This window comes from Bos indicus x Bos taurus, chromosome 17, assembly GCF_003369695.1.
Source record: "Bos indicus x Bos taurus breed Angus x Brahman F1 hybrid chromosome 17, Bos_hybrid_MaternalHap_v2.0, whole genome shotgun sequence".
In the NCBI taxonomy this organism is placed as follows: Eukaryota; Metazoa; Chordata; class Mammalia; order Artiodactyla; family Bovidae; genus Bos; species Bos indicus x Bos taurus.
The window spans coordinates 37,981,498-38,006,928 of record NC_040092.1 but is presented as its reverse complement, the minus strand read 5'-3'; the positions used below and the strand labels follow the sequence as shown (position 1 = coordinate 38,006,928).

Genomic DNA, 25,431 nt, shown 5'->3' with positions numbered 1-25,431 from the left:
CTTCATCAGCATATTATAGTTTTGTCTTGGATAGGTTTATTCCTATATTTTTTATTCTTTATGATGCAATGGTAAATGGAATTGCTTTTTGAATTTCTTTTTCTGATCTTTCGTGGTTAGTATATAGAAATGCAGCAGATTTCTGTGTATTTACTTTGTAACCTGCAACTTTACCAAATTCATTGAGTTCTAGTAGTTTTCTGGTAGCTTTAGGATTTTTATGTATAGTATCATGTCAACTGCAAACAGTGACAGTTTAACTTTTTCTTTCCTAATTTGGATTCCCTTTCCTTTTTCTTCTCTGATACCTGCAGCTAGGACTTCTAAAACTATGTTGAATAAAAGTGATGAGAGTGGACATTCTTGTCTTGTTCCTGATCTTAGAGGAAACACTTTCAGCTTTTCACCACTGCATATGATGATAGCTGTATGTTTGTCTATATCAGCCTTTATTATGTTGAGCTGTGTACCCTCTACACCCACTTTCTGCAGAGTTTTGATCATAAATGGGTGCAGAGTTTTTGCCAAAGCTTTTTCTGCATCTATTGGAATGGTATTGTTTTTATTCTTCAATTTGTTGATATGGTATATCACATTGATTTGATTTGCAGATGTTAAAAAATCCTTGCATCCCTGGGATGAATCCCACTTGATCATAGTATATGATCTTTTTATTGTTGGATACAAATTGCTAGCATTTTGTTGAATTTTTACATCTATGTTCATCGGTGATATTGGCCTATAATTTTCCTTTTTATGTGTTATCTTTGGCTGGTTTTGGTTTCAGGGAGATGGTGAGCTCATTAAAATGAGCTGGGAAATTTTCGTCCCTCTGCAACTTTTTGGAACAGTTTGAGAAGGATAGGTATTAACTCTTCTGTAAATGTTTGATAAAATTTGCCTGTGAAGCCATCAGGTCCTGGACGTTTGTTTGTTGCAAGGTTTTTAATCATGATTTCAATTTCAGTGCTTGTGATTAGTCTGTTGATATTTTTCTTTCTTCTTGGTTTCTGTCTAGGGAGACTGTACCTTTCTGAGAATTTTGTCTATTTCTTCCAGGTTGTCCGTTTTACTGGCCTGCAGTTGTTCATTGTAGTCTCTTATGACCCTTGGTATTTCTGGGGTCAGTTGTAACTTCTTTTTCATTCTTAATTTTACTGATTTGAGCCCTCTCCCTTTTTTCTTGATGAGTCTGGCCAAAGATTTATCAATTTTATGTTTTCAAAGAACCAACTTTGAGTTTCATTGATCTTTGTGATTGTTTTCTTTGTCACCATTTCCTTTATTTCTGCTCTGATCTTTATGGTTTCCTTCCATCTACTAACTTTAGGTTTGGTTTGCTGTTCTTTTTCTAGTTGTTTTAGGTGTAAGGTTAGGTTGTTTATTGGAGATTTTTCTTGTTTCTTCAGGTAAGACTATTGTTATAAACGTCCCTTTTAGAACTGTTCTTGCTGCATCCCATGAAGTTTGGACCATTGTGCTTTCACTTTCCTTTGTCTCTAGGCATTCTTTTATTTCTTCAGTGACTCAGTGGTTGTTTAGTGTCAGATTGTTTAGGCGCTACATGTTTGTGTTTCTTAGAGTTTTTTTTTTTCTTGTAGTTTATTTCTAATCTCATGCCGTTGTGAGAAAAGATGCTTGATATGGTTTTGATTTCAAATTTATCAGGGCTCACCTTGTGACCCAGCATGTGGTCAATCCTGGAGAATGTTCCGTGTGCACTTGAAAAAAAATGTGTAGTCTGCTTTTGGATGGAATGCTCCATAAATATCAATTAAGGCCATTTTGTCTAAAGTATCATTTAAGGCCTGTGTTTCCTTATTGATTTTCTGTCTGGTTGATCTGTCTGTTAATGAAAGTGGGGTATAAAAGTCCCCTACTATTATTGTGTTACTGTCAATTTCTCCCTTTACTAGTATTTGTCTTACATACTGAGTTTTTCCTGTGTTGGGTGTGTATGTATCTATAATTGTTACATCATCTTAGATTGAACACTTGGTCATTATCTATTGTCTGTCTTTGTCTCTTATAACAGCTTTGTTTTAAAGTCTATTTTGTCTGATAGGAGTATTGCTACTCCAGCTTTATTATGATTTCCAAATGTTTGAAATACCTTTTCCCATCACCCTACTTTCAGTCAGTAAGTGTCTGTAGGTGTGAGGTGGGTCTCTTGCAGACAACATATATATGGTTCTTGTTTTTATATCTACCCAGCCAGTCTGTGTCTCTTGGTTGGTGCATTTATTCTATTTACATTTAAGATAATTATTGATATGTATACTCCTATTACCGTTTTCTTAGTTGTGTTTATTTTTTGTAGCTTTTTTTTTTTTTCCTCTGTGTTTCCTGCCTAAAGAAGTTCATTTAGCATTTGTTGTTAAACTGGTTTGGTGCCGAATTCTCTGACCTTTGGCTTGTCTGGAAAGCTTTTGATTTCTTCATCAAATCTGAAGGAGAGGATTTCTGGGTAGAGTATTCGTGGTTATGGGTTCTTCCTTTTCATCACTTGCCATTCCTTTCTGGCCTGTAGAATTTCTGTTGAGCAATCAGCTGATACCTTATGGGTTTTCCCTTGTATGTTATTTGTCTTTTTTCCCTTGTTGCTGTTAATATTTTATCTTTGTCTTTAATTTTTATTAGTTTGATTATTGTGTGTCTTGGTATGTTCCTCCTTGGGTTATCCTGCCAGGGACTCTCTGTGCTTCCTGGATTGGGTTGACTATTTGCTTTCTCATGGTGGGGAAGTTTTCAGCTATTATTTCTTCAGATATTTTCTCGGGTCCTTTCTCTTTCTCTCGCTCTCTTTTTTTTCTCTTTCTCTCCTTTCTGGGACCCCTATAATGTGAATATTGATGACATTTAATGTTGTTCTAGAGGTCTCTTAGGCTGTATTAATTTTTTTTTCATTATTTTTTCTATATTCTGTTTTGTGGCATTGATTTCCACCATTCTGTCCTCCAGGTCATTTATCCATTCTTCTGCCTCAGTTATTCATTCCTTCTAGTGTACTGTTCATCTCTGTTTGTTCTTTAGTTCTTCTACTGCTGCTGCTAAGTCGCTTCAGTCGTGTCCGACTCTGTGTGACCCCATAAATGGCAGCCCACCAGGCTCCCCCATCCCTGGGATTCTCCAGGCAAGAACATTGGAGTGGGTTGCCATGTCCTTCTCCAATGCATGAAAGTGAAGTCGCTCAGTCATGTCCGCCTCTTCATGGCATCTTTTCCATTCTTTTTTCTGAGATCCTGGATTATCTTTACTATAATTATTCTGAATTCTTCTAGGTAGTTGCTTATCTCTTCATTTGGTTGTTTTTCTGGGGATTTATCTTGTTCCTTCATCTGGGACATAATTCTTTTTCTTTTCATTTTGGTTAGTTTTCTGAGATTATGGTATTAGTTCTGGAGCCTGCTGGGATTGTAGTTCTTATTTCTTCTGTTTTCCCTTTGGTGGAAGAGGATAAGAGGCTTATGTAAGCTTTTTGATGGGAGAGACTGGCTGTGGGGAAAACTGGGTCTTGCTCTGGTGGGCAGGGCTGTGCTCAGTAAAACTTTAATCCAGTCATCTGCTGATGGGTTGGGCTGTGCTCTCTTCCTGTTAGTTGTTTGGCATGAGGTGACCCAGTCCTGGAGTCTACAGACTCTATTGTAGGGCTATTGGTGACCTCCTGGAGAATTCACGAATCTCCCAGGACTGCTGTTGCCAGTGCCCCTGTCCCCATAGTGCATCACTGCTGACCCATGCCTCTGGAGGAGACCCTCAAACACTTATAGTAAGGTCTGGCTCAGTCTCCTGTTGGGTCACTGCTCCTTTTCTCTGTGTCCTGGTGTGGACAAGATTTTGTTTGTACCCTCCAAGAGTCTATATCCCCCAATCCTGTGGAATTTCTATAATCAAATCTCACTGCCCTTCAAAGTCAGATTCCCTGGAGATTCCCAGTCCCTTGGCCAGATCCCCAGGCTAGGAAGCCTGATGTGGGGCCTAGAATCTTCACACCTAGAACTTCTTTGATATTACTGTTCTCCAGTTTGTGGTCCCCCATCTAGCATGTATAGGATTTGATTTTATTGTAATTGTGCCCCTCATACTGTTGTATTGTGGCTTCTCTTTTGTCCCTGGATGTGAGGTATCTTTTTTGGTGGATTCCATTGTGTTGTCAATGGTTGTTCTACAGCTAGGTGCAATTTTGCTGGTCTGGCAGAAGATGAACACATGTCCTTCTTGAAACAATTAATTTTGCTTTTATTTCTTTAGCCTTGGGAGGCTTACTTAAGAAAATATTGCTAAGATTTATGTCAGAGAATTTTCCCTGTGTTATTTCTGAGGAGTTTTATGAAACTCCTCATTTTTTTTCTTATTTTCATAAAAATCTTATGTTTATTTTCATGTATGGTGTGCAGGTGTGTTCTAACATCACTAATTTACATGCTTTCCAGCTTTCCCAACACTACTTGCTAAAGACACTGTCTTTTCTACATTGTATATTCTTTCCACTTTTGTTAAAGATTAATCTGCCATTTCTGAACTCACTATTCTGTTAACACTGATCAGTAATTCTGATTTTGTGCCACTACTGTGCTGTTTTGATTACTGTAGCTTTGTACTGTTGTCTGAAGTCTGGAAGGGATATGCCTTCAACTTTGTTCTTTTTCCTCAGGATTGCTTTGGCAATTCTAGGTCTTCTGTGGTTCCATATAAATGTGAGGGTTATTCTGTTTCTGAGAAGAATATCATGGATGATTTGATAGGGATCATGTTAAATCTTAGATTGCTTTTGGTATTGTGACCTTTTGAACTGTATTAATTCTTCCAATCCAGGAGCATGGGTTATCTTTCCATTTCCCTGGTTATCTTCAATTTCCTTTATAAGTTTTATAATTCTCAGAGTTTAAATCTTTCACCTCCTTGGTTAGCTTTATTTGTAGAGTTTGGTTGTTGTTGTTGTTTTTTTTTTTTTAATGTTATTTTAAATAAGATAGTACATTTGCTTTCTCTGACATTCCATTTTTATTTTAAAGAAATACAACCAATTTCTATATACTGATGTATCTCACTACCTTGCTGAATTTATTTATCAGTTCTAATAGGTTTTTTTGTTCAGTTTCTCAAGAGAAAGAATATTTCTCTTAATTTAATTGAATTATATTTGACTCATAATATTCTGTTAATTTCTACTGCACAGCAAAGTGACTGAATTATATGTGATTTTTTAAAAATATTCTTTTACATTCTTTATCATAGGATAAAGATTTATCATAGGATATTGAACATAGTTCTCTGTGCCACACAGTAGAACCTTGCTGCTTATCCATTCCCAGTATTAAAGCTTACATCTGCTACCCTCAACCTCCCACTCCATCCCTCCCCTGTCCCTCTCATGGCCACCAGTCTGTTCTGTATCTGTGATTCTGTTTCACAGATAGATTCATTTCTATATTTTGGAATCCAGATATAAGTGATGCCATGTGTTATTTTTCTTTCTCCTACTTGCTTCACATAGTATGATAATCTCTAGTTGCATCCATGTTGTTGCAGATGGCATTATTTCATTCTTGTTTATGGCTGAGTAGTAGTCTATTGTGTATATGTACCACATTTTTATCCATTCATCTGTGGATGACTGTTTGGATTGCTGCCATGACTTTGCTATGTGACATAGGGGTGCATGTGTGTATCTTTTTGGATTAGAGTTTTGTCTGGGTATATGGGATTGTTGGATCATATGATAATTATATTTTTAGTTTTCTGAGGAACCTCCATCCTGTTTTCCATACTGGCTATACCAATTTATATTCCCAGCCAGAGTTTAGGAAGGTTCCCTTTTCTTCACATCTCATCCAGCATTTGTTATTAAAATTTGGAGAGTTTTTAATGGTGACCATTGTAAATTTGATTTACATTTCTCTAATGGATAGCAATGTTGAGCATCTTTGCCTGTGCCTTTTGGCCATTTTGTATTTCTTATTTGGAGAAATGTCTCTTTAGGTCTTCTGTCCATTTTTCAACTGGATTTTTGTTTTTCTGTTGTTGAGGTGTATGAGCTTTTTATATTTTGGAAATTAAGCCCTTGTCAGTCACATAATTTTTAAATATTTTCTCCCATTCTGTAGTTTGTCTTTTTGTTTATGTTTTCCTTTGCTGTGTAAATATTTGTTTCATAGGTCCCATTTGTTTATTTTTGTTATTTCTATTCCCTCTGGAGACTGACCCAAGAAAACATTTGCATGATTTATGTCAGAAAATGTTTTCCTGTGATCTTTTCTAGTTTTATGCTGTCATTTCTTATATTTAAATCTTTAAGCCATTTTGCATTTGTTTTTATGTATGGTGAAAGGGTGTGTCTAACTTCATTAGTTTCTGTGTTGTTGTCCAACTTTTCCAGTATTACCCTCTGAAGAGACTCCCCCCCCCCACCGCCCCATTGTATATTCTTTTCTCCTTTATTGAAGATTGACTGTCAGTGTGTGGGTTTATTCCTGGGTGCTCTATTCTGTTGCATTGATCTGTCTGTTTTTATGCCAATAGCATGCTGTTTTGATCACTGAAACTTTGTAATATTATCTGAAGTCTGGGAGGGTTATGCCCCCTGCTTTGTTCTTTTTTCCTAAGGCTTGCTTTGGCAATTCTGGGTCTTTTATGAATCCTAATTAAATTTTAAGCTTATTCTAGTTCTGTGAAAAATGTCATATGTAATTTAACGAGGATTACATTGAATCTATAGATTGCTTTGGGTAGTGTGGGCATTTTACCAATATGAATACTTCCAATCAAAGTGCATGGAATATCTTTCCATTTCTTTAAATCATCTCACTTTCCTTTATTAGTGTCTTAAACTTTCACCTCCTTAGTTAGCTATATTCCTAGGTACTTTATTTTGGGGGTGCGATTTTGAAAAGTATTTTTTTACATTCCCTTTATGATATTTTATTGTTAGTTTAAAGAAATGCAGCCAGATTCTGTTAATCTTGTATCCTGCTACCTTGCTGAATGCATTTATCAGCTCTGGTAGTTTTTGAGTGGCATCTCTCGGGCTTTCTGTATACAGTAAGTCCCCTGCATATGAACCTTCAAGTTGCGTATGTTCAAAGATGTGAATGAGCTTTATATCAATGTCAGGCATGAGTGAAATTGCAACTTGGCCATCTGTCTCTTATTTCTGACAATCCTTCGGCTCTTAACTCTCACTTCCTCTCACTCCTCTAGTCAGTAAGTCTTGCCTGTTCACTGGATGCCAGCCCCTGTATATCAGCTGTTGAACTGTACTACTATCCTTTTCATTGGTAGTATACTGTAAGATGAAAAATATTTTATTTTTGTGTTCATTTTTTATGTATTATTTGTATAACAGTTATAAACCTTACAGTACTATACAGCTGATTGTATTAGTTGAGTACCAATGCTGATTTTGTTGACTTACGAAAAATTGGACTTACAAATGTGCTCTCAGAACAGAACTCAAACTCTTTCATATATAGGGGACTTGATGTGTAGAATCATATCAACTACACCTCTTCCCTCCAATTTGGATACCTTTTCATTTTCTGATTGGTGTGGCTATGACTTCCAATACTATGTTTAATAGAAGAGATGATAGTGGTCAGCCTTCTTTTAAAAAAAAAAAGTTTCTATTTTTTATTCTAGTATAGTTAATTTACAGTGGTGTGTTCATTTCAGGTGTACAACTGAGTCCATTAAACATATATGTATATCCATTCTTTCTTAGGTTCTTTTCCCATATAGATGGTTACAGAATACTGAGTAGTGTGTTGTGCTATAAGGCAGATCCCTGCTGATTATCTGTTTTATATATAGCACTGTGTACACATTAATCTCAAACTCCTCAAATGTATCCCTTCCCTTCACATTTACCCCCTACCTTGGCAATTAGAAGTCTGTTGGGGGTCTGTGGGTCTGTTTCTGTTTTGCCGATAAGTTTATTTGTATCATCAGTTCTACATATAAATGACATCATATTTGTTTTTCTCTATTTGAATTACTTCACTTGGTGTAATTATCCATGGGTCCATCTGTGTTTTTTGGCATTGTTTCATTGTTTATTTTATGGCTGAATAATATTCCATTGTATATACATACCACATCTTCTTTATCCATTCCTCTGTCAGTGGACATTCAGTTTGCTTTGATGACTTGGCTATTGTAAACAGCACTGCAGTGAACATTGGAGTGCATGTACATTTGAAACAATGTTTTTGTCCAGATACATGCCCATTAATGGGGTTGCTGAGTCACATGATAGTTCTATATTTTTTAAGAACCCTCCATACTGTTCTCTCTAGTGGTTCTGCCAATTTACATTCCCACAACAGCATAGTAGGATACTCTTTTCTCCAGTCTTTCACATTTATTGTGTATAGACTTCTTGATGATCACTATGCTGACTGGTGTGTGGTGATACTTTATTATAGTTTTGATTTGCATTTCTCTTAATAATTAGTGATGTTGAGCATGTTTTCATGCACTTTTTGGCCATCTATATATCTTCTTTGGAAAAATGTCTATTTAGGTCTTCGGCCCATTTTTTTATCTTTATTTTTTTTAATATTCTGTTGCATGAGCTGTTTGTATATCTTGGAGATGAATCCCTTGTTGATCACTTCATTTCCAAACATTTTCTCCCATTCTGTGGGCTGTCTTTTTATTTTGTGTAATCTTCCTATGTGGTGCAAAAGCTTTTCAGTTTAATTAGGTCCCATTTTTTTTTGTTTGTTTATATTTTCATTACTCAGAAGGTGGATACAAAAAGATATTGCTGTGATTTATGTCAGAGAGCATTCTGCTTATGTTTTCCTCTAAGAGTTTTATGGTATCAGTCTTACATTTAGGTCTTTAATCCATTTTGAGGTTTTTTTGTGTGTATGGTGTTGGAGAATGTTCTAATATAATTCTTTTATGTATAGTGCCCCAGTTTTCGCTGCATGACTTATTGAAGAGACTCTTTCCTCCATTATATAGTCTTGCCTCCTTTGTCATAGACTAATTGACCATAGGTGCATGAGTTTACTTCTCGGGTTTGTATCCTGTTCAGTTGATCTATACTTTCGTTTTTGTGATGGTACCATACTGTTTTGAATCTTGTAACTTTGTAGTATAGTTTGATGTCTGGGAGTCTGATGCCTCCATTTCATTTTATTTTTCTGCTCTCCAGATTGCTTTGGCTTTTCCAAATCTTTTGTGTCTCCAAACAAATTTAAACATTTTTTGTTCTAGTTCTGTGAAAAATGCCATTGGTAATTTGTTAGGGGTTACACTGAATCTATAGATTGCCCTAGGTAGTATAGTAATATGACAATACTGATTCTTCCAATCCAAGAACATAGTATATCTTTCCATCTGTTTGTGTCATCTTTGTTGGCTTTCATTGGTGTCTCAGTTTTTGGAGTACAAGTCTTTTGCCTCTTTACATAGGTTTAGTTTTAATGTGATGGTAAATGGTATTGTTGCTTTAATTTCTCTTTCTGATCTTTCATTGTTAGTGCACAAATGCAAGAAATGTGTGTGTTACTTTTGTATCTTGCAACTTTACTGAATTCTGTGGATGCTGACTGCAGTCATGAAATTAAAAGACGCTTGCTCCTTGGGAAGAAAATTATAACAAACTTAGACAACATATTAAGAAGCAGAGACATCACTTTGCCAACAAAGTTCCGTCTAGTCAAACCTATGGTTTTTCCAGTAGTCATGTGTGAATGTGAGAGTTGGACTATAAAGAAGGCTAAGCATCAAAGAATTGATGCTTTTAAACTGTGGTGCTTGGAGAAGACTCTTGAGAGTCCTTTGGACAGCAAGGAGATCAAACCATTCAATCCTAAAGGAAATCAACTGTGACTATTCATTGGATGGACCGGTGCTGAAGCTCCAATCCTTTAGCCACCTTATGCAAGAGCCAACTCATTGGAAAAGACCCTGATGCTGGGAGAGATTGCAGGCAAGAGTAGAAGTGGGGCATCAGAGGATTAGATGGTTGGATGGCATCACTGACTCAATGGACATGAGTTTTCAAAATAGTGAAGGACAGGAAGTCTTGCATACTGCAGTCCATGGGGGTCACAAAAAGTCAGACACGACTTAGCAAGGGGACAACAACTAACTTAATATTGAATATTTCCTAGTTCCCATAAAGCAGAAATTCTTTTAGCTTAATTTCCTTATATTTAGAATTGTTTTTTCATCACTTACTTTTCTGCAGGCCAATTAAATTAGAGCTCACTTACAAATTAACCCCAGCAATACTATCCAAAAACAGACACATACTGATACATATTCAGACAGATAAAAGAAATTTAGCTTCATTTTCTAAACTTAGTCATGAATCAGATATCTCAATATAAAAATCACTAGTTTATAAGAAAGATTTTAGAAGACTGCATTCCCTGGGTTTTTTTTTTTTTTTTTTTTTTTGCACTTCAGTTTCAGGAGTAGAATAGATTAGTGTTCCTGGGAGCTCTGGGATCCTGGGAGCTCTGGTTTCAAGGCACAGGGAGCAAAAATCAGATTCTTCTAATTTGGACTTTTTCTTTCAGGATACACACACACACACACACACACATACATGTAATCAAACCAACTTTGTCTACTGGTTGTGGGTCAGTTACCTTTCCACTGGCATTGTGTAATTAATTGGCACAACTGAAGTTTTGTAATTTTCATAGATAACCCCTTATCTTTCTTTTAATGGTTCTGAAAAGTTGGTCAATCAGTGTAAGAAGTGTTTGTGTATAACTCAGACTAACCTAGATTGTCTTTTTTAAACTAGAATAGCCAAATTCTCATCTAAACCTTCTGAATGGCAGGATTAAGCAAAGGATCATTTTGGTGGTTAAGAGAATGACTCAGGTGTCAAGCCAGAATATTGCTTTAAAAGTTTGTTACTGTTTTTTTTTTTTTTTTTTTCATTTGTGTTTTAATCTTCCTTTGCTGGGGAAAGGGGAGCAGCAGGAGGCAGAAGAGTTGGAAGAGAAAAAAAGATACAGCATCTCACTGAGTAATTCAGATAAAACAGGATACCTAGAGGTAGAGACAGAGTCAGTGACAGACTGCTAGTAGCCTTTTTTTGTTCTGATGCAGTTTCAAGAGAAGCTTCTAGATACCAATCAAAGTAAGCATTCCATTCAGTCTGTGTGATCTTATAGCCAGCTTTTTCTAACTGTATGTAAAAATATCAGTTTTAGAATATTAGAAGAATCCCAATTTGGTCATTTTAGGTTGGGGTCTCCTTTAGTATGCTATGCTATGCTAAGTCACTTCAGTCGTGTCCGACTCTGTGCGACCCCATAGACAGCAGCCCACCAGGCTCCCCCGTCCCTGGGATTCTCCAGGCAAGAACACTGGAGTGGGTTGCCATTTCCTTCTCCAATGCATGAAAGTGAAAAGTGAAAGTGAAGTTGCTCAGTCGTGTCCGACTCTTAGCGACCCCATGGATTGCAGCCTAACAGGCTCCTCCGTCCATGGGATTTTCCAAGCAAGAGTACTGGAGTGGGGTGCCATTACTTTCCCCAATCAAGTAGGTACTTGCAAGTATAAGTTTTGTATGTATATAACCCTGGCTGAGGTTTTATATAGAGGCTGACTTCCTGATTGACGTCCCTTGTAAAAGCATCAGATCAGCCTCTTACCTCACCATCCAGCATAGACCATTCAGTCTTCTACAGCTGAGCAAATTCTGGTATCCTTCATCTAGCCCCTCTCCTATCTTCCAGCTGAGTGGGTATTCCTTGGTATCTTTCAACCAGCTTCTCCCCCAAAAAATATCTTTCAGCTGGGAGGGGGCATGAACCTGTTCTACCTCAAATAAAACTCAGAATCACCAACCAATACAGGAGATCCAAGAACCAGGAGAGACTTACCAAATTTGTCTACACTCTGAAAAGGTGTACAGGTGCAAGGGGGCTCTGCTGGTTACCAAGGCTCCATCCAGTTCCTTCTAGAGTTCAGGCAGAGGAGAGAAGTCCACTCTGGGTCCCTTCATCAGCGTCACCATAACTGTCAACTTAAAACTTCTCGCAACACTCACTTCGTGTCTTTTTTTTTTTTTCCATTTGGGGCAAAAATGAGGACTGCATCTCAGGAGACAGTACCTCAGATAGCTGAGAAACTGTTCCATACAGGTAGAGGAAAAGGACAGTGTAATATGATTTTGATGAATGGAGAGTACAAACTATCTCAAGACTTGTCCTGCCAGTTCCCAGGCACAGAGTGCTTCATTTCTGCTCTCCACCCTGAACTCCTTCAAGGGTTGTTGAAAGTCAGCAGCTGCAGCACATGATTTAATCCTTGTAAAGGTAGATGGTAAGCACCCATGGCAGTTGCCATGGCTGACAATACAAATTGTAAAATATTTTGTTCTACTTCTATGAAAAATGGATTGGTAATTTGATACAGATTGCATTGAATCGGTAGATCACTATGGGTAATACAGTCATTTTGACAATATTTATTCTTAAAATCCAAGAACATGGTACAGCTCTCTACCTGTTTGTATCATCTTTGATTTCTTTCATCAGTATCTTACAGTTTTCTGGGTACACGTCTTTGGCCTCCTTAGGTTCATTCCTAGACATTTTATTCTTTTTGATACAGTGGTAAATGGGATTGTTTCATAATTTCTCTTTCAGATCTTTCATTGTTAATGTATAGAAATGCAATGAATTTCTGTGTATTATTTTTGTATCCTGCAGCTTTACCAGATTCATTGATCTCTAGTAGTTTTCTGGTAGCATCTTTAGGATTTTGTATGTATAGTATCATTTCATCTGTGAACAGGGACAGTTTTATTTCTTTTTTTAATTTAGATTCCTTTTTATTTTTCTGCTCTCATTGCTGTGGCTGGGTCTTCCAAAACTATGTTGAATAAAGGTGGAGTGAACATCCTTGTCTTGTTTCTGATCTTAGAGGAAATCCTTTCAGTTTTTAACCTTTGAGAATCATGTCTGCTCTGGGTTTGTCATTGTTGTTCAGTCGCTTAGTCATGTCAGACTCTCTGCGTCTCCATGGACTGCAGCACACCAGGCTTCCCTATCCTTCACCATCTCCTGGATCTTGCTCAAACTCATGTCCATGGAGTTGGTCATACCATCCAACCATCACACCCTCTGGAGAAAGGAGTTTGACAGGGGTTTGTCATAAATGGCCTTTATTATGTTGCAGTAAGTTCCCTAGCCCCATGCCCACTTTCTGGAATGTTTATCATAAATGGATGTTGAATTTGATCAAAAGTGTTTTCTGCATCTCTTAAGATGATGCTTATTTTTCAGTCTGTTAATATGGTATATCACACTGATTGGTTTGCACATATTGAAGAATCTTTGCATCTCTGGAATAAATCTCTCTTGATCCTGGTGTATAATCCTTTTAATGCACTGTTGGATTCGGTTTGCTAGTATTTTGTTGAGGATTTTTGTGTCTATGTTCATTAGTGTTATTGGCCTGTAAAAGATTTTTTGTGGTATCTGTCTGGTTTTGGTATCAGAGTGATGATGGCTGTGTAGAATGAGCTTGGGATTATTATTTACTCTGCATTTTTGAGAAGAGTTTGAGAATAAGTGTTAACTAGTCTCTAGATGTTTGATAGAATTCACCTGTGAAGCCATCTGGTCCTGAACTTTTGTTGGTAGATTTTTAATCATAATTTTAATTTCAGTACTTGTGATTGGTTTGTTTATATTTTTCATTTCATCCTGGTTTGTTCTTGGACAGTTATACTTTTCTAAGAATTTGTCCATTTCTTCTAGGTTGTCCATTTTATTGGCATATAGTTGCTTGTAGTAGCCCATATGATCCTTTGTATTTCTGTGATGTCCATTGTAACTTCTGCTTTTTATTTCTAATTGTATTGATTTGAGGCCTTTCCCTTTCTTGATGTGTCTGCCTAAAGGTTTTATCAGTTTAGTTTATTTTCTCAGAGAACTGGATTTTAGTTTCATTGATGTTTGCTGTTTTTTTCTTTGCCTCTGTTTCACTTATTTCTGCTCTGATCCTTATACTTTCTTTCCTTCTAACTTTGGCTTTTGTTTGTTCTTTCTCTAGTTGTTTTAAGTGTAAGGTTAGGTTGTTTATTTGCGATTTTTCTTGTTTCCTGAGGTAAGATTGTATTGCTGTAAACTTGCCTCTTAGAACTGCTTTTGTCATGTCCCATAGGTTATGGATTGTCTTGTTTTCATAGCCATTTGTCTCTAGGTTTTCTGTTTTCCATTTCCTCTTTGATTTCTTCAGTGATCCTTGGTTATTTAGTGGCATGCTTTTTAGCCTCCATGTATTGGTGTTTTTTACAGTTTTTTTTTTTTTCCTGTAGTTGATTCCCAATCTCATAGTGTTGTGATCAGGAAAGATGTTTGGTATGATTTCAGTTTTCTTAAATTTATCAGGGCTTTATTTGTGGCCCAGTATGTCATCTAACCTGGAGAATGTTTCATGTGCTCTTGAGAATAAAATGTATTCTGCTTCTTTCATATGGAATATCCTGAACATATCAGTCAAGTCTGTGTGGTCTAATGTATCATTTAAGGCTTGTGTTTCCTTACTAATTTTCTGCCTGATGATCTGTCCATTGGATGTGAGTGGGGTGTTAATTTTCCCCACTATTATTGTATTACTGTTGATTTCCCCTTTTATGGCTTTTAGCATTTGCCTTATATATTGAGATGCTCCTATGTTGGGTGCATATATATTTACAACTGTGTATCTTCTTAGGTTGAACGCTTGATCATTATGTAATGTCTTTTTGACTCTTGTAGTTTTTGATAACGTTTTGCTAAAGGTATGAACAAGTAAAGCACTTATCTCATTAGGCAAGTTCACATTAATAAGAATGCCTAGAAAATGATTGATTCTTCACAGCAGGACCTACTGGCTGCTGTTAGGTCTCTCTTTAGTCTCCAGTTTATTATTTTTGCACTTTATGGAATGTGCCCCCGAGACTGCAAATGCATCTCTTACTAGTATCATTATGGAAAGTTATGGCAGAGTTTTATCAAACCCTCCTACATAAGTGAGAACATTATCAAACTGGGCAACCAGTCTGAAAGGCCAAATGTCCCAATTAAAAGAAGAATTACAGGAAATGAGTGAGAAGATGTTATTGTTAGAGTATATTATAGGGGCTAATAGCAAAGGCTATCAAGGCAATAAAGAACAACTACCTGGGATCTTTTGGAGTCTCTTCATTCTCAAATTGATAAAGCTGAAGTTAGCATAGGAGCCAGACTACCTTATGGAGTCATTCCCTTTGAATGTTTTACTGCAATGAAAGTATTGCAGTTGGTAATGAATCTCACTCACTATCCTAAGGAAAAGCCTGTTAGAAAAGAGAAGTAGGGGTGGAAGGTGGGAGGGAGGTGTAAGAGGGAGGGGACATACCTATACTATGGATGATTCATGTTGCTATATGGCAGAAAGAAACACAATATTATAAAGCAATTATCCTCCAGTTAAAAATAAATAAATTTTAAAAAGAAAGATAAGTGAGATCCAACCAGTCCATTCTAAAGGAGATCAGTCCTGGGTGTTCTTTGGAAGGAATGATGCTAAAGCTGAAACTCCAGTACTTTGGCCACCTCATGTGAAGAGTTGACTCATTGGAAAAGACTCTGATGCTGGGAGGGATTGGTGGCAGGAGGAGAAGGGGACAACAGAGGATGAGATAGCTGGATTGGCATCACCAACTCGATGGACGTGAGTTTGAGTGAACTCCGGGAGTTGGTGATGGACAGGGAGGCCTGGCGTACTGCAATTCATGGGGTCGCAAAGAGTCGGACACGACTGAGCGACTGAACTGAACTGAACTGAAGTGAGATGAATTGGTAGCAATTATTGAAGCTTGCTTAGAGGACATTAATCATGAAGATGAAAATGATGAATAGGAAGATGAGGATGGTACTCTTGGAGAGAAACTGATATTTAATGAAAATTATATCATAGAAGGGTATTATTACACTGAGAGATATGGGCACACATTATGAACTCTTTTTTGAAGAAAACAGATCTTACAGTGTATAGACATGTGATCGATCCTCTTCCCACCCTTTTTGACCTCTCATGAAAGTGAAGAATCAGATGATTGACCACTAGATCCATGATTAATATTATTTTGCCACTTGCTAGAAGAACTCAAGTATTGGCACAGTTTATGCAGAACTTCAGGGATGTATATATGCATCAGGACTAGAGAATTAATCTCACAGTGATGTATTTTGTAAAGAAGGACTAATCTAGAGTCTGTTCTAGCCTAAAATCTGTAGCAGATGAGTCTAATTTTCACAATTAACACCTTTTTGGTCTCATTGAATGAAGAGTTTAATCATAGATAAGGACTAAATGTCGGTGTCTGAGCTTGAGAAACAGGGAAAGATCTTCATGTTTTTTTGTGATGTTGATACATATTTATCAGCTGAATACCTTAACAGCTGCCAGTTAAATGCTGAACCAAGTAAGAAGGGTGTTTCACCCTGTGGTATTGTCTTTACAACCCTGCCATCATTTGTGCCAGTCAGGATGTTCTGCCACTTGTGGAGCAGCAACTGGTTCATGAAGAGGGGTCCAGCTTTTGGCAAGCTCTTTGGCTTTGGAATGACTTTCAGTATTCATCCACCTAACTGTTGGTGGATTTGACATGGAAGTAGAAGGTGGGGGTGGATAAGATGTTCATTTTCATTGAAAATACTTTCATGGTGACCTAACTGTGATGCAAACACCCATTCCTGGTCTTTTGCACTCTGTCGTGAGAAATGCTGTGCTGATAAGTTAACCTTTGAGCACCACCATATATGTATCTAGTCCAAAGCCATGAAGGAGGCCTCACTCTCACATCTGGGAATGCTGGTCTTGGGAGGAGAGAGAGAACCATCTTCACAAACAGGCTAGAGGACAAAAAGCGAAACTTGGTTAACATAATCACTGGCACATTAGTTTGAACCACAAGCCAGCCGTATTTATTTAGCCTTAATTATAATTTCAAATGCAGTACCTCTTTCAGGCCTTATTTTACTTTAGCAGTTTAACTTGGTATGTTCAGTGGAGGAAAAGTCAAGTGTTGTGATGCAGAGCCTCTGCTTTGTACGACAACTGCACTATGGAACCATTGACAGATCAAAATCTGACATTTGTTCCAAAAGTAGTTTTGAATTAGTGTCTATTCGACTTCATATTCTGATGTGAACCCTGGTTGTGTTGTAATGGTGGGTCAGGAGCAGCCTGGTCTTGCAAAGAAAACTGGAGTGTTATAGATGATTTTGTGGGCAAAGGTTCTTCACCTGCCCACCACTGAGTCAGCCTGCTTGATTTTTAATTGAAGATTTTTCATCAGTAGCTTTAGGGATCCTTTCTCACTGAAGCAGAGGATAGTTAAATGATATATCTGAAATCTCCAACCAGTTATGTTGCTTAGCTCCCTAAATGTCTGGTTTTAAACAGATGAGTAAGAGTTGAAAATACTTAGGTTATAATCTATGACTTGACTAAAAACATAATGTGGTACTGCTTTATTGTCATGTTCAGGATTAGGAGTCAAAGTTGCTATAGACTGTTTTGAACAAACAGAAATAGACATAGAAACATCTTTAACAGAGCAGTTAATTATATTAAAGTGCAGGGCACTGGGAACATCTGGGATGTCTGAGAACATCAGTTAACCTGGGCCAGGGTGCGCTCAGGATCCTCCTCATAGCATAGTGGTATGTGGTTTTTGTTTTGTATTGTCTCAGCATGGATCCATATGTATTTTTTATCCTTTTCTTCTAATATGTTAATTTTGCTCCATCTGTATTTGCATTATTAGTTTGAGTTTCGAGGGAGTTTCACTGAAGGGAGAAAACAATTTAATGAGGTATACCATAAGGTTACAGTGATTGAGAAAAGAGGAAGAGGAGAAGTTTATCTAAATGGAAATCTAAATTACAGAATATTTTAAAGAAATATATTACTTGCAGATAGAATGATGCTTTAATTGAGGTATAAATTATGGTAATGAGACAAGGTGAATAAGAAATTATATTCAGGATTATATTATGTTGTTTATCTCACGGGGATCTTTTACCATAGGGTAAACTGCTAGATCTAGAAACTAGAGATAGGGTGAAAGGCATATAGAGGGGCTATTTACCCAAAATCATGCAGATAATGTAGTAGTGGAACCAGTCTAGTCAGTGCAGTTTCAGAGTAATTGTTTAAAAAAATTTAGTCAAAATCTAAATTAACTCATTTTGTTTGAAAGTAATAAGCCCTGATTCTCTTCACATTCAATTTCAAACACTGAGTAACAGTTTCACAGACATACAGCTATTTCCCTATTCTCCATGAAATTAGGAGGGACAACAGATGTTCTTTAACTTATCCTACTCTAACCCACAAAAGAAGAGTTCCTGTAGTCATTATTTTATCATTTTATCATTCAGGTCTTACAACTCTTAGACCAAAGGGGCTTATATATAATTGAGTACCTAAGGTCAGAGAACTTATTTAGGATTTTGTTCAGTTAAATTGGCTTATACTAAAGTATTGTAACTCTCTGCAATATGGCAGATGAATGATATGCCCAAACATTACATTATTGACAGATTCCATACAAGGATATACAAGTAACATAAATTGGTTCATTTCTTTTGCTAAGTTTGAAAAAAATCTATACTTTGGTATATAAAAAACACTTCTAAAGAGATATTATAAAAGGTTTTACTGTCTTTTAAGTGTATCCCTTTAATTGTCTTTTCCATGCATTTGAAGAACCAGCAGTATCACCAAAATTTATTTATTCTTTTTTAGGCTCAGGTGACATAAGAAGTTGTACAAACAAAATTGGGTCAGGAGACCTGGGTTCAAAGAATCAACTCTGGGCATATCTATGAGCCTCTGGGGACCTAATTTGCACCATTTATGAAATTGAGTTAGATTTGGTGATCACAAATTAAATACCCCAGTACTGTAATGCTCCCTATCCTCTTATGTACATATATAGCAGGGTACCAGATGTAATCTGGTTTTGAAAAGGGTAAACTTTTAAGATATTAAAATAACACAATTTTGGAAATGACTTTGTCAAATAAAATTTCATTAAGGACTTCAACAGAGAATGAAAGACAGCCAGGCTAACATGATGTCTCCACTCTAAGCAGTTTTTCAGGTTTGGTAGATCAACCAAGTAAGAATCTATTTATATAATTACTCATTTATTAAAATATGGAAATTCATAGAAAACAAACCTAAGTCTAAAAATATTAAAAATTGGGTTGCAGTCTGAAAAAAAGAAAAGGGCTTCCCCGGCAGTTAGGGCTGACCTGTCTTACTCCAAACCTAGACCGCATGATGTTTTGGGGGGGGTGTGTTTTTTTTCCCTTATAAGATCTGTCAAAACATGATTTAACAGGTTCAGTTTGGAGAAATCAAACTTCCAGAGCAATCTGTATTACAGCAATTGAAAAGGAAAGAATTGAGTTGAGCTACATTTTTAAAACAGGACTGTGGTCAAAAGTATGTATAAATTTGCATAAACTCCACTATAAATGACTAAAAACTCTGATTCTCAGTTAATCATGACTGCAATCAGTGCTTCTCTAGTTTTGCTCATCTTATTTTCAAAGAAATAATTGCTAGTGTTTTCCAAGGTAGTCAAGAAACAAAGGGAGACCCAAGACTTAATGACTAAACAAAAATTCCAAGAGACCTATCCAAAGTGGCATTGTTTTAGCCATTATTCATCCTGTAACATTTACTTACAAAGACACAAGTGGAGAGTTTTCCATCTTCTGCCTCCAGATTCTTTGGGGTATCAATTGCCTTTAGGGTCAATTGAAGGTCATACCTTTAAGCTGGGGAGACTTTTGAGTAAATAACTCTGCATAAGTTCCTAAATGGTTTATTTGGTATCTCTTGGAACCATATCTGAAGAGGATTAAAAACCCAGGTAAAGTGGTAGCACCAGCTCTGCTATGGCTTCCAGCCTCGTAAAAATTCATAACTAACCATTTGCTAACACTTGACGTTCCCCGAGTCACCTGTTCTTCTGTTATAGTACACATTCCTGATCCTGATGATGAGGTTTTCAGGCTAAAAAAAAATTAATTCCATCATGTTTTGCTATTTAATAGAAATAAAATCACATAAATGATGATCACTGTGATGACATAAAATATTTCCACAAAAATTTTCCCATACTATCATCTCCATTTTTCAGAAAAACTTTGAATAACTTTTTCATCATTACACAACTGAATGAGAATTTAAGCCTAGAGAGGAATCTGTTCATTAAAATAAAGCAAATGAAAACATAAAATGAATTAATACCTGAATTTGAGGGAGTCAGTAGTTATATGGCAATACCTATATATTAGGATACAAAACTTCACTTGAATGGGGTTTGTTTTTAGGGAGATAGTTTTTTTTTTTTTTAATATATAGTACAGATGCCTTTGTCTGTTGCTGAGATTAACAATTTCATTCAATTCAGGTACCAGCAGTGATACTTTAGTAGTACAAGAAGAGAGGTTAGAACAAAAGTGTGAAGAAAAAGTATTCTGGAGAAAAGGAAGATGATTAAGTGAAGGAGCTAGAGTAATTTTAGAAGGTATGGCAGCTTCTGATAAAGTATGTGTATACAGTTTCTCACCAGGTACTAAAGGTTAGTTTCCTTCCTGGCTGGAAGTTCCCCTAGAAGGGATTTATGGCAGCTTCATTCTCAGAATGCTTCCCCTTTAATCTGATAAAGGGAATCTCAGGAAAGGCTTCTTTCTACATCTTGTTGTATCTTAGATGTCTGTGGTTTAAAGTCATCTTTATGCCATTCTGGTAGGTTGTGCATCCCTTCATCTGGGACTGCCCATAGCTAATTAAATCTCTAATAAGAAATGCTGTTCAACTCCTGTTGTTGTCTCTGAACTCGGAGGACATGGGGCCCAGACCTCTGCAAATGAAGCATCAGCTTTCTGATACCTTTGAAGAGAGGGCACAATGAAGCTTAGGTAGGAAATGCTAGAAAACTGCAAAGTGGATGTGACTGTTGCTATGGGAAGGCCCTGCCACTGCCAGAATGAAGCAACATGCTGAAGCGATACAAGACCCACAGGCATGTGGAAAAGGCACAGGAAGCAGACAGGAGGAGCTTTCTTTCTCCTTTCTTCCTCCCCCAGCTCTGCGGTCTGTTGGTAGAGGCTTAAGGGAGTCAGTTGGCAAAACAAACTGGTTAGTGAAGTCCCAGCTCTAGCATCACTAGGCAGAGCATGGAGGGTGAATTTGAAACTGAGGGACAGTAATAGCATCAACTTCTTGGAAACCACATGTGCTCACACCTCTGCTCCACCCCCAGGCCTGATTTCAGACTCTGGGGATACTACTCAACAACTGATGTGTTAACAAGCCCTCCAGGTGATTTAGGTGCATGGTCAAGTTTGAGAACCACCAAACTAGAGCATTGGGCATCCAGATTCTTCATTTGCTGATTTTCAGTCTTGCCAATGACTGGTTCTTTAAGAATAAGAAAGTACTGCTTCTCAGAATCTAATCATGATTCCCCTTATGCCTCTAGGCAGTTGGGATTGGCAAAAGTTAGAAACAAATTCACATTATATTAATATAAGACTTTGGTTTCTTTGTGGATTAAATAGAAGTGATACTCTTACTTAGGATTTTGATTTTTTTGTTATAACCAGATTTATCTAATGGAGTAATAAAATGTGAAAACTGAGTATTCTTATATAGCTCAATGTTGTAATAAAAAGTATAAAGTGAGATGCTGTTATATTAATTATAATGTAATTATTTTGGTTTTAGGTGGAATTTAAGCATGATAGCTATTGTTGCTGTTGTTGTTCAGTTGCTAAGTTGTGTCTGACTCTTTGCAACTCCATGAACTGCAGCATGCCAGGTGTTCCTGTCCTTCACTATCTCCCTGAGTTTGCTCAAACTTATGTCCACTGAGTCAGTAACGGTCTCATCTTCTGTCACCCCCTTCTCTGGCCCTCAATCTTTCCCAGCATCTGGGTTGTTTCCAGTGAGTTGGCTCTTCACATCAGGTGGCCAAAAGATTCAGCATCAGCCTTTCCAATGAATGTTCACAGTTGATTTTCTTTAGGATTGAGTAGTTTGATCTCACTGCCCAAGGGACTCTCAAGTCTTCTCCAACACCACAGTTATAAAGCATCAATTCTTCAGTGCTCAACCTTCTTTATGGTACAACTCTCATATCCATACATGACTACTGGAAAAACCATAGCTTTGACTATCTGGACCTTTGTCAGCGAAGTGGTATCTCTACTTTTTGATACACTGTCTAGGTTTGTCATAACTATACTTCCCAAGGAGCAAGTGTCTTTTAAATTTGTGGCTGCAGTCACCATCCGCATTGATTATGGAGCCCAAGTAAATGAAATCTGACACTGGTTCCCCATTTTCCCCATCTATTTGACATGAAATGACAGGACCAGATGCCGTGGTCTTCATTTTTTGAATGTTGAGTTTTAAGCCAGCTTTTTCACTCTCCTCTTTCACCTTCATCAAGAGGCTCTTTAATTCTTCTTCACTTTCTGCCATTAGTGGTATCATCTGTCTATCTGAGGTTGATGATAGCTGTGCTATGCTTAGTCGCTCAGTCATGTCCAACTCTTTGAGACTCGGTGGACTGTAACCTGCCAGGCTCCTGTGTCCATGGAGATTCTCTAGGCAAGAATGCTGGAATGGGTTGCCATGCCCTCCTCTAGGGGATCTTCCCAACTCAAGGATCAAACCCAGGTCTCCTGCATTGCAGGCGGATTCTTTACCATGTGACTCACCAGGGAAGCCCTGATGATAGCTATTAGCCATAAATAACTAATAAGCATATTTTCAGACATCTGAGCCGGTTTTTCTTTAAGTGATTCACTCCTCCCAGGCATTAGTGTCAAGCATGTCTTAGGGAGGAAAGTTTAACCTTCACTGTAAGCAAATGTACACTCAGACTCAAAGCTAAAATGATACTTTAAACATGTCCTTTCTCCTTTCCTACCCATACAGTTCTTTTACTGCTGCCCCATCACTGTCAAGACCTAACAGTGACTTGACATTGTAAACCTGGTGCTCAAGAGCTGAATTAATGGTAGGCACCTTTTCATTCATTCACTAAACATTACAGAGTTCATGAGTTTTAAGCACTAGGTAAATATCAGTGAACAAAGCAAGGTTTCTACATCTGGAGCTTATATTCAAATAGGTAAGATACAAATGGCTTCCCTGGTGGCTCAGTGGTCAAGAATCCACCTGCCAAGCCAGGAGATGCATGTTCTATCCCCTCATCTGGAAGATCCCCTGGAGAAGGAAATGGCAACCCACTCCAGTATTCTTGCCTGGGAAATCCCATGGACAGAGGAGCCTAGCAGACTACAGTCCATGGGGTTGTATAAGAGTCGGACACAACTTACCAACTAAATGAGATACAAATAATAAAATATATATAAAAGTGGTGGTAAATGTTATTAAGAAAATACAGTAGTAGAAGGAGAAAGAGAGTGATTGGCCTGCTGTACTGTGCATAAATTTCTCTGTGCCTGAGACCTATCACTCAGTTAATTTTCTAAGTACAGTGGCTTTGAATTCTGAAAAGTGAGAGCAGTAACATTAAAGATTAAAACAATGAAAATAAAAGCTAATGAGGTCTCTCTATCTGAGCAACTCGGAGTAAGGGAGAAATGAGAAGGTCACATAGTACAAGAGGACTGAAAGGAATAGACTAGCAAGTCTGAACCCTTGTTCAGAGATTAGTTTCTGACTTGAAAGAAAGTAATGTTTTTTGTTTTTTTTTTTTGGGGGGGGGGGCGGGGGGCATTGCTGTTTATACAAATTCCTAGTTAGGATTTCAGCAGCCACACCCAGGGAAGATCTTGAAGCTAATCATTTGCTTAGGAAAACAGAAGATGTCCATGGGACTGGAAGAATAGAAAAAGGATCAGAAAATGAATCGTTCCTCTTTATCTATTCTAGAAACACTAAATTTGGGAGTTTTTCTTCAGGACAGGTTTAAAAGAAGCAGAGCAATTAAACTTGAAATAGCCTGAACAGAGAAAATACCTAACACTCTGTTAATATTAAGAATGCATTGAAAAGTTACCCTTTGTTGATAATGCCTACTTTTGGGGCTAGCAGTTTAGTGATAGATGGGACCACTGTACCTCATCCACACTCTCTTCTGTTTGCCACTCCTGCATGTGCGTGTGCACACCCACACACGAACATCAGATTTGTAATTGGCAAATGTACAGGAAGAATTTATCACATTCACCATTCTTTATGATGGAATTACTCTAAATATAGTTTAAAATCCCACATTTTTATGACTTAGAAGGATAGTATGTAAATTTTATAGTATGTAAATTTTTTACATACTATAAAAAATTTCCTTTTTATAGTATGTAAAAGTCAGATATGCTTCAGGAATTAGATGACCTCACTAATTCAAAGTAGGGAGGGATCATATACGTGAATGCTGGGTAAGACCCAGAAGGCAAAGAGGCACAAAAATGTCTGAGCAGAATATTTATTTTAAAAGGGAGTGGAAAGTTTCTTTTTTAAGATTAGCAGGGAAAAGTTCATGGAATTTTATACATGACGCAGAGAGATGTTTTGTATTCTTTTATTGGATAGAGAACAAAGATGAAAACGGATAATAAACTAAAAAATATTCAAAGCCCAACCTTACTCCTTCCTCAGTAATTTTTCCTCTGTGGACCAATATACTGGAAATCTTAGTAAATCACTAACAAAATGATAAATCTCATGCCAATCAGAAGATTCTAGATAGGGAACTCATAGGCAAGAGGTAGACAGACATCTGACACCAAACTAGGTGTTAGTTCAAATTCTCAACTCCTGGAGGAATGTCAGACTAAGCAACAGATTCTAATTGGTTTTATATATAGAATGTTCCAATCAGAACTGAAGAAGAGATCAAAAAGTATATGAAAGCAGTGAATAGTGGTAAAAGATTAGTATGAAAATACCAAATCAACTTTTAAAATTTCTTGAGATGATTAGAATCAGATCACCTGGATTTTAACCATGAGTTTACTATGCACTGGCTGTGTCACTCCAGGTAAATTATTAAATCTTTTGTCCTCAGTTTCATCAGTTCTAAAGTGGGAACAATAAGCAATGAGGATTTACTGTATAGTACAGGGAACAATATTCAATATCTTGTAATAATCTATAATGGAAAAGAATATGAAAAAATATGTATATAACTCAATTACTTTGCTATACATTATATACTTTGCTATAACACAGTATTATAAATCAGCTATACTTCAATTTAAAGGAAAAAAATGGGAACAAGAATAGTTTCTCATGGGGTTACTGTAAATGTGTACAGTTCTTCTTAAAACATAGCATAGTGTCTGGAACATAGTGAACATTCAATATGTTATCTAGTATTTATTATTATTACTTACATAGCTAAACCCAGATAGT

General features: G+C 37.0%; 1 protein-coding gene and 2 pseudogenes across 5 annotated transcripts in view; all 3 read left to right on the top strand.

Annotated features, from left to right (window-relative positions):
* NUDT6 (nudix hydrolase 6) overlaps positions 1–25,431 on the top strand; it is a 77,943-nt gene that overhangs the window by 27,446 nt on the left and 25,066 nt on the right. Inside the window, exon 1 of one of the 5 annotated variants that reach the window (XM_027567299.1) lies at positions 22,987–23,068. The exons of the other annotated variants lie outside the window; for them this stretch is intronic. Within the exon in view, the coding sequence (XP_027423100.1) occupies positions 23,066–23,068 (3 nt within the window). The 5' untranslated portion in view covers positions 22,987–23,065. Of the gene's footprint in view, positions 1–22,986; positions 23,069–25,431 lie in introns of those variants that run through there. 5 annotated transcript variants of the gene reach the window in all.
* On the top strand, positions 14,648–15,329 carry LOC113907691 (annotated as a pseudogene).
* Positions 15,804–20,158, top strand: LOC113875143 (annotated as a pseudogene).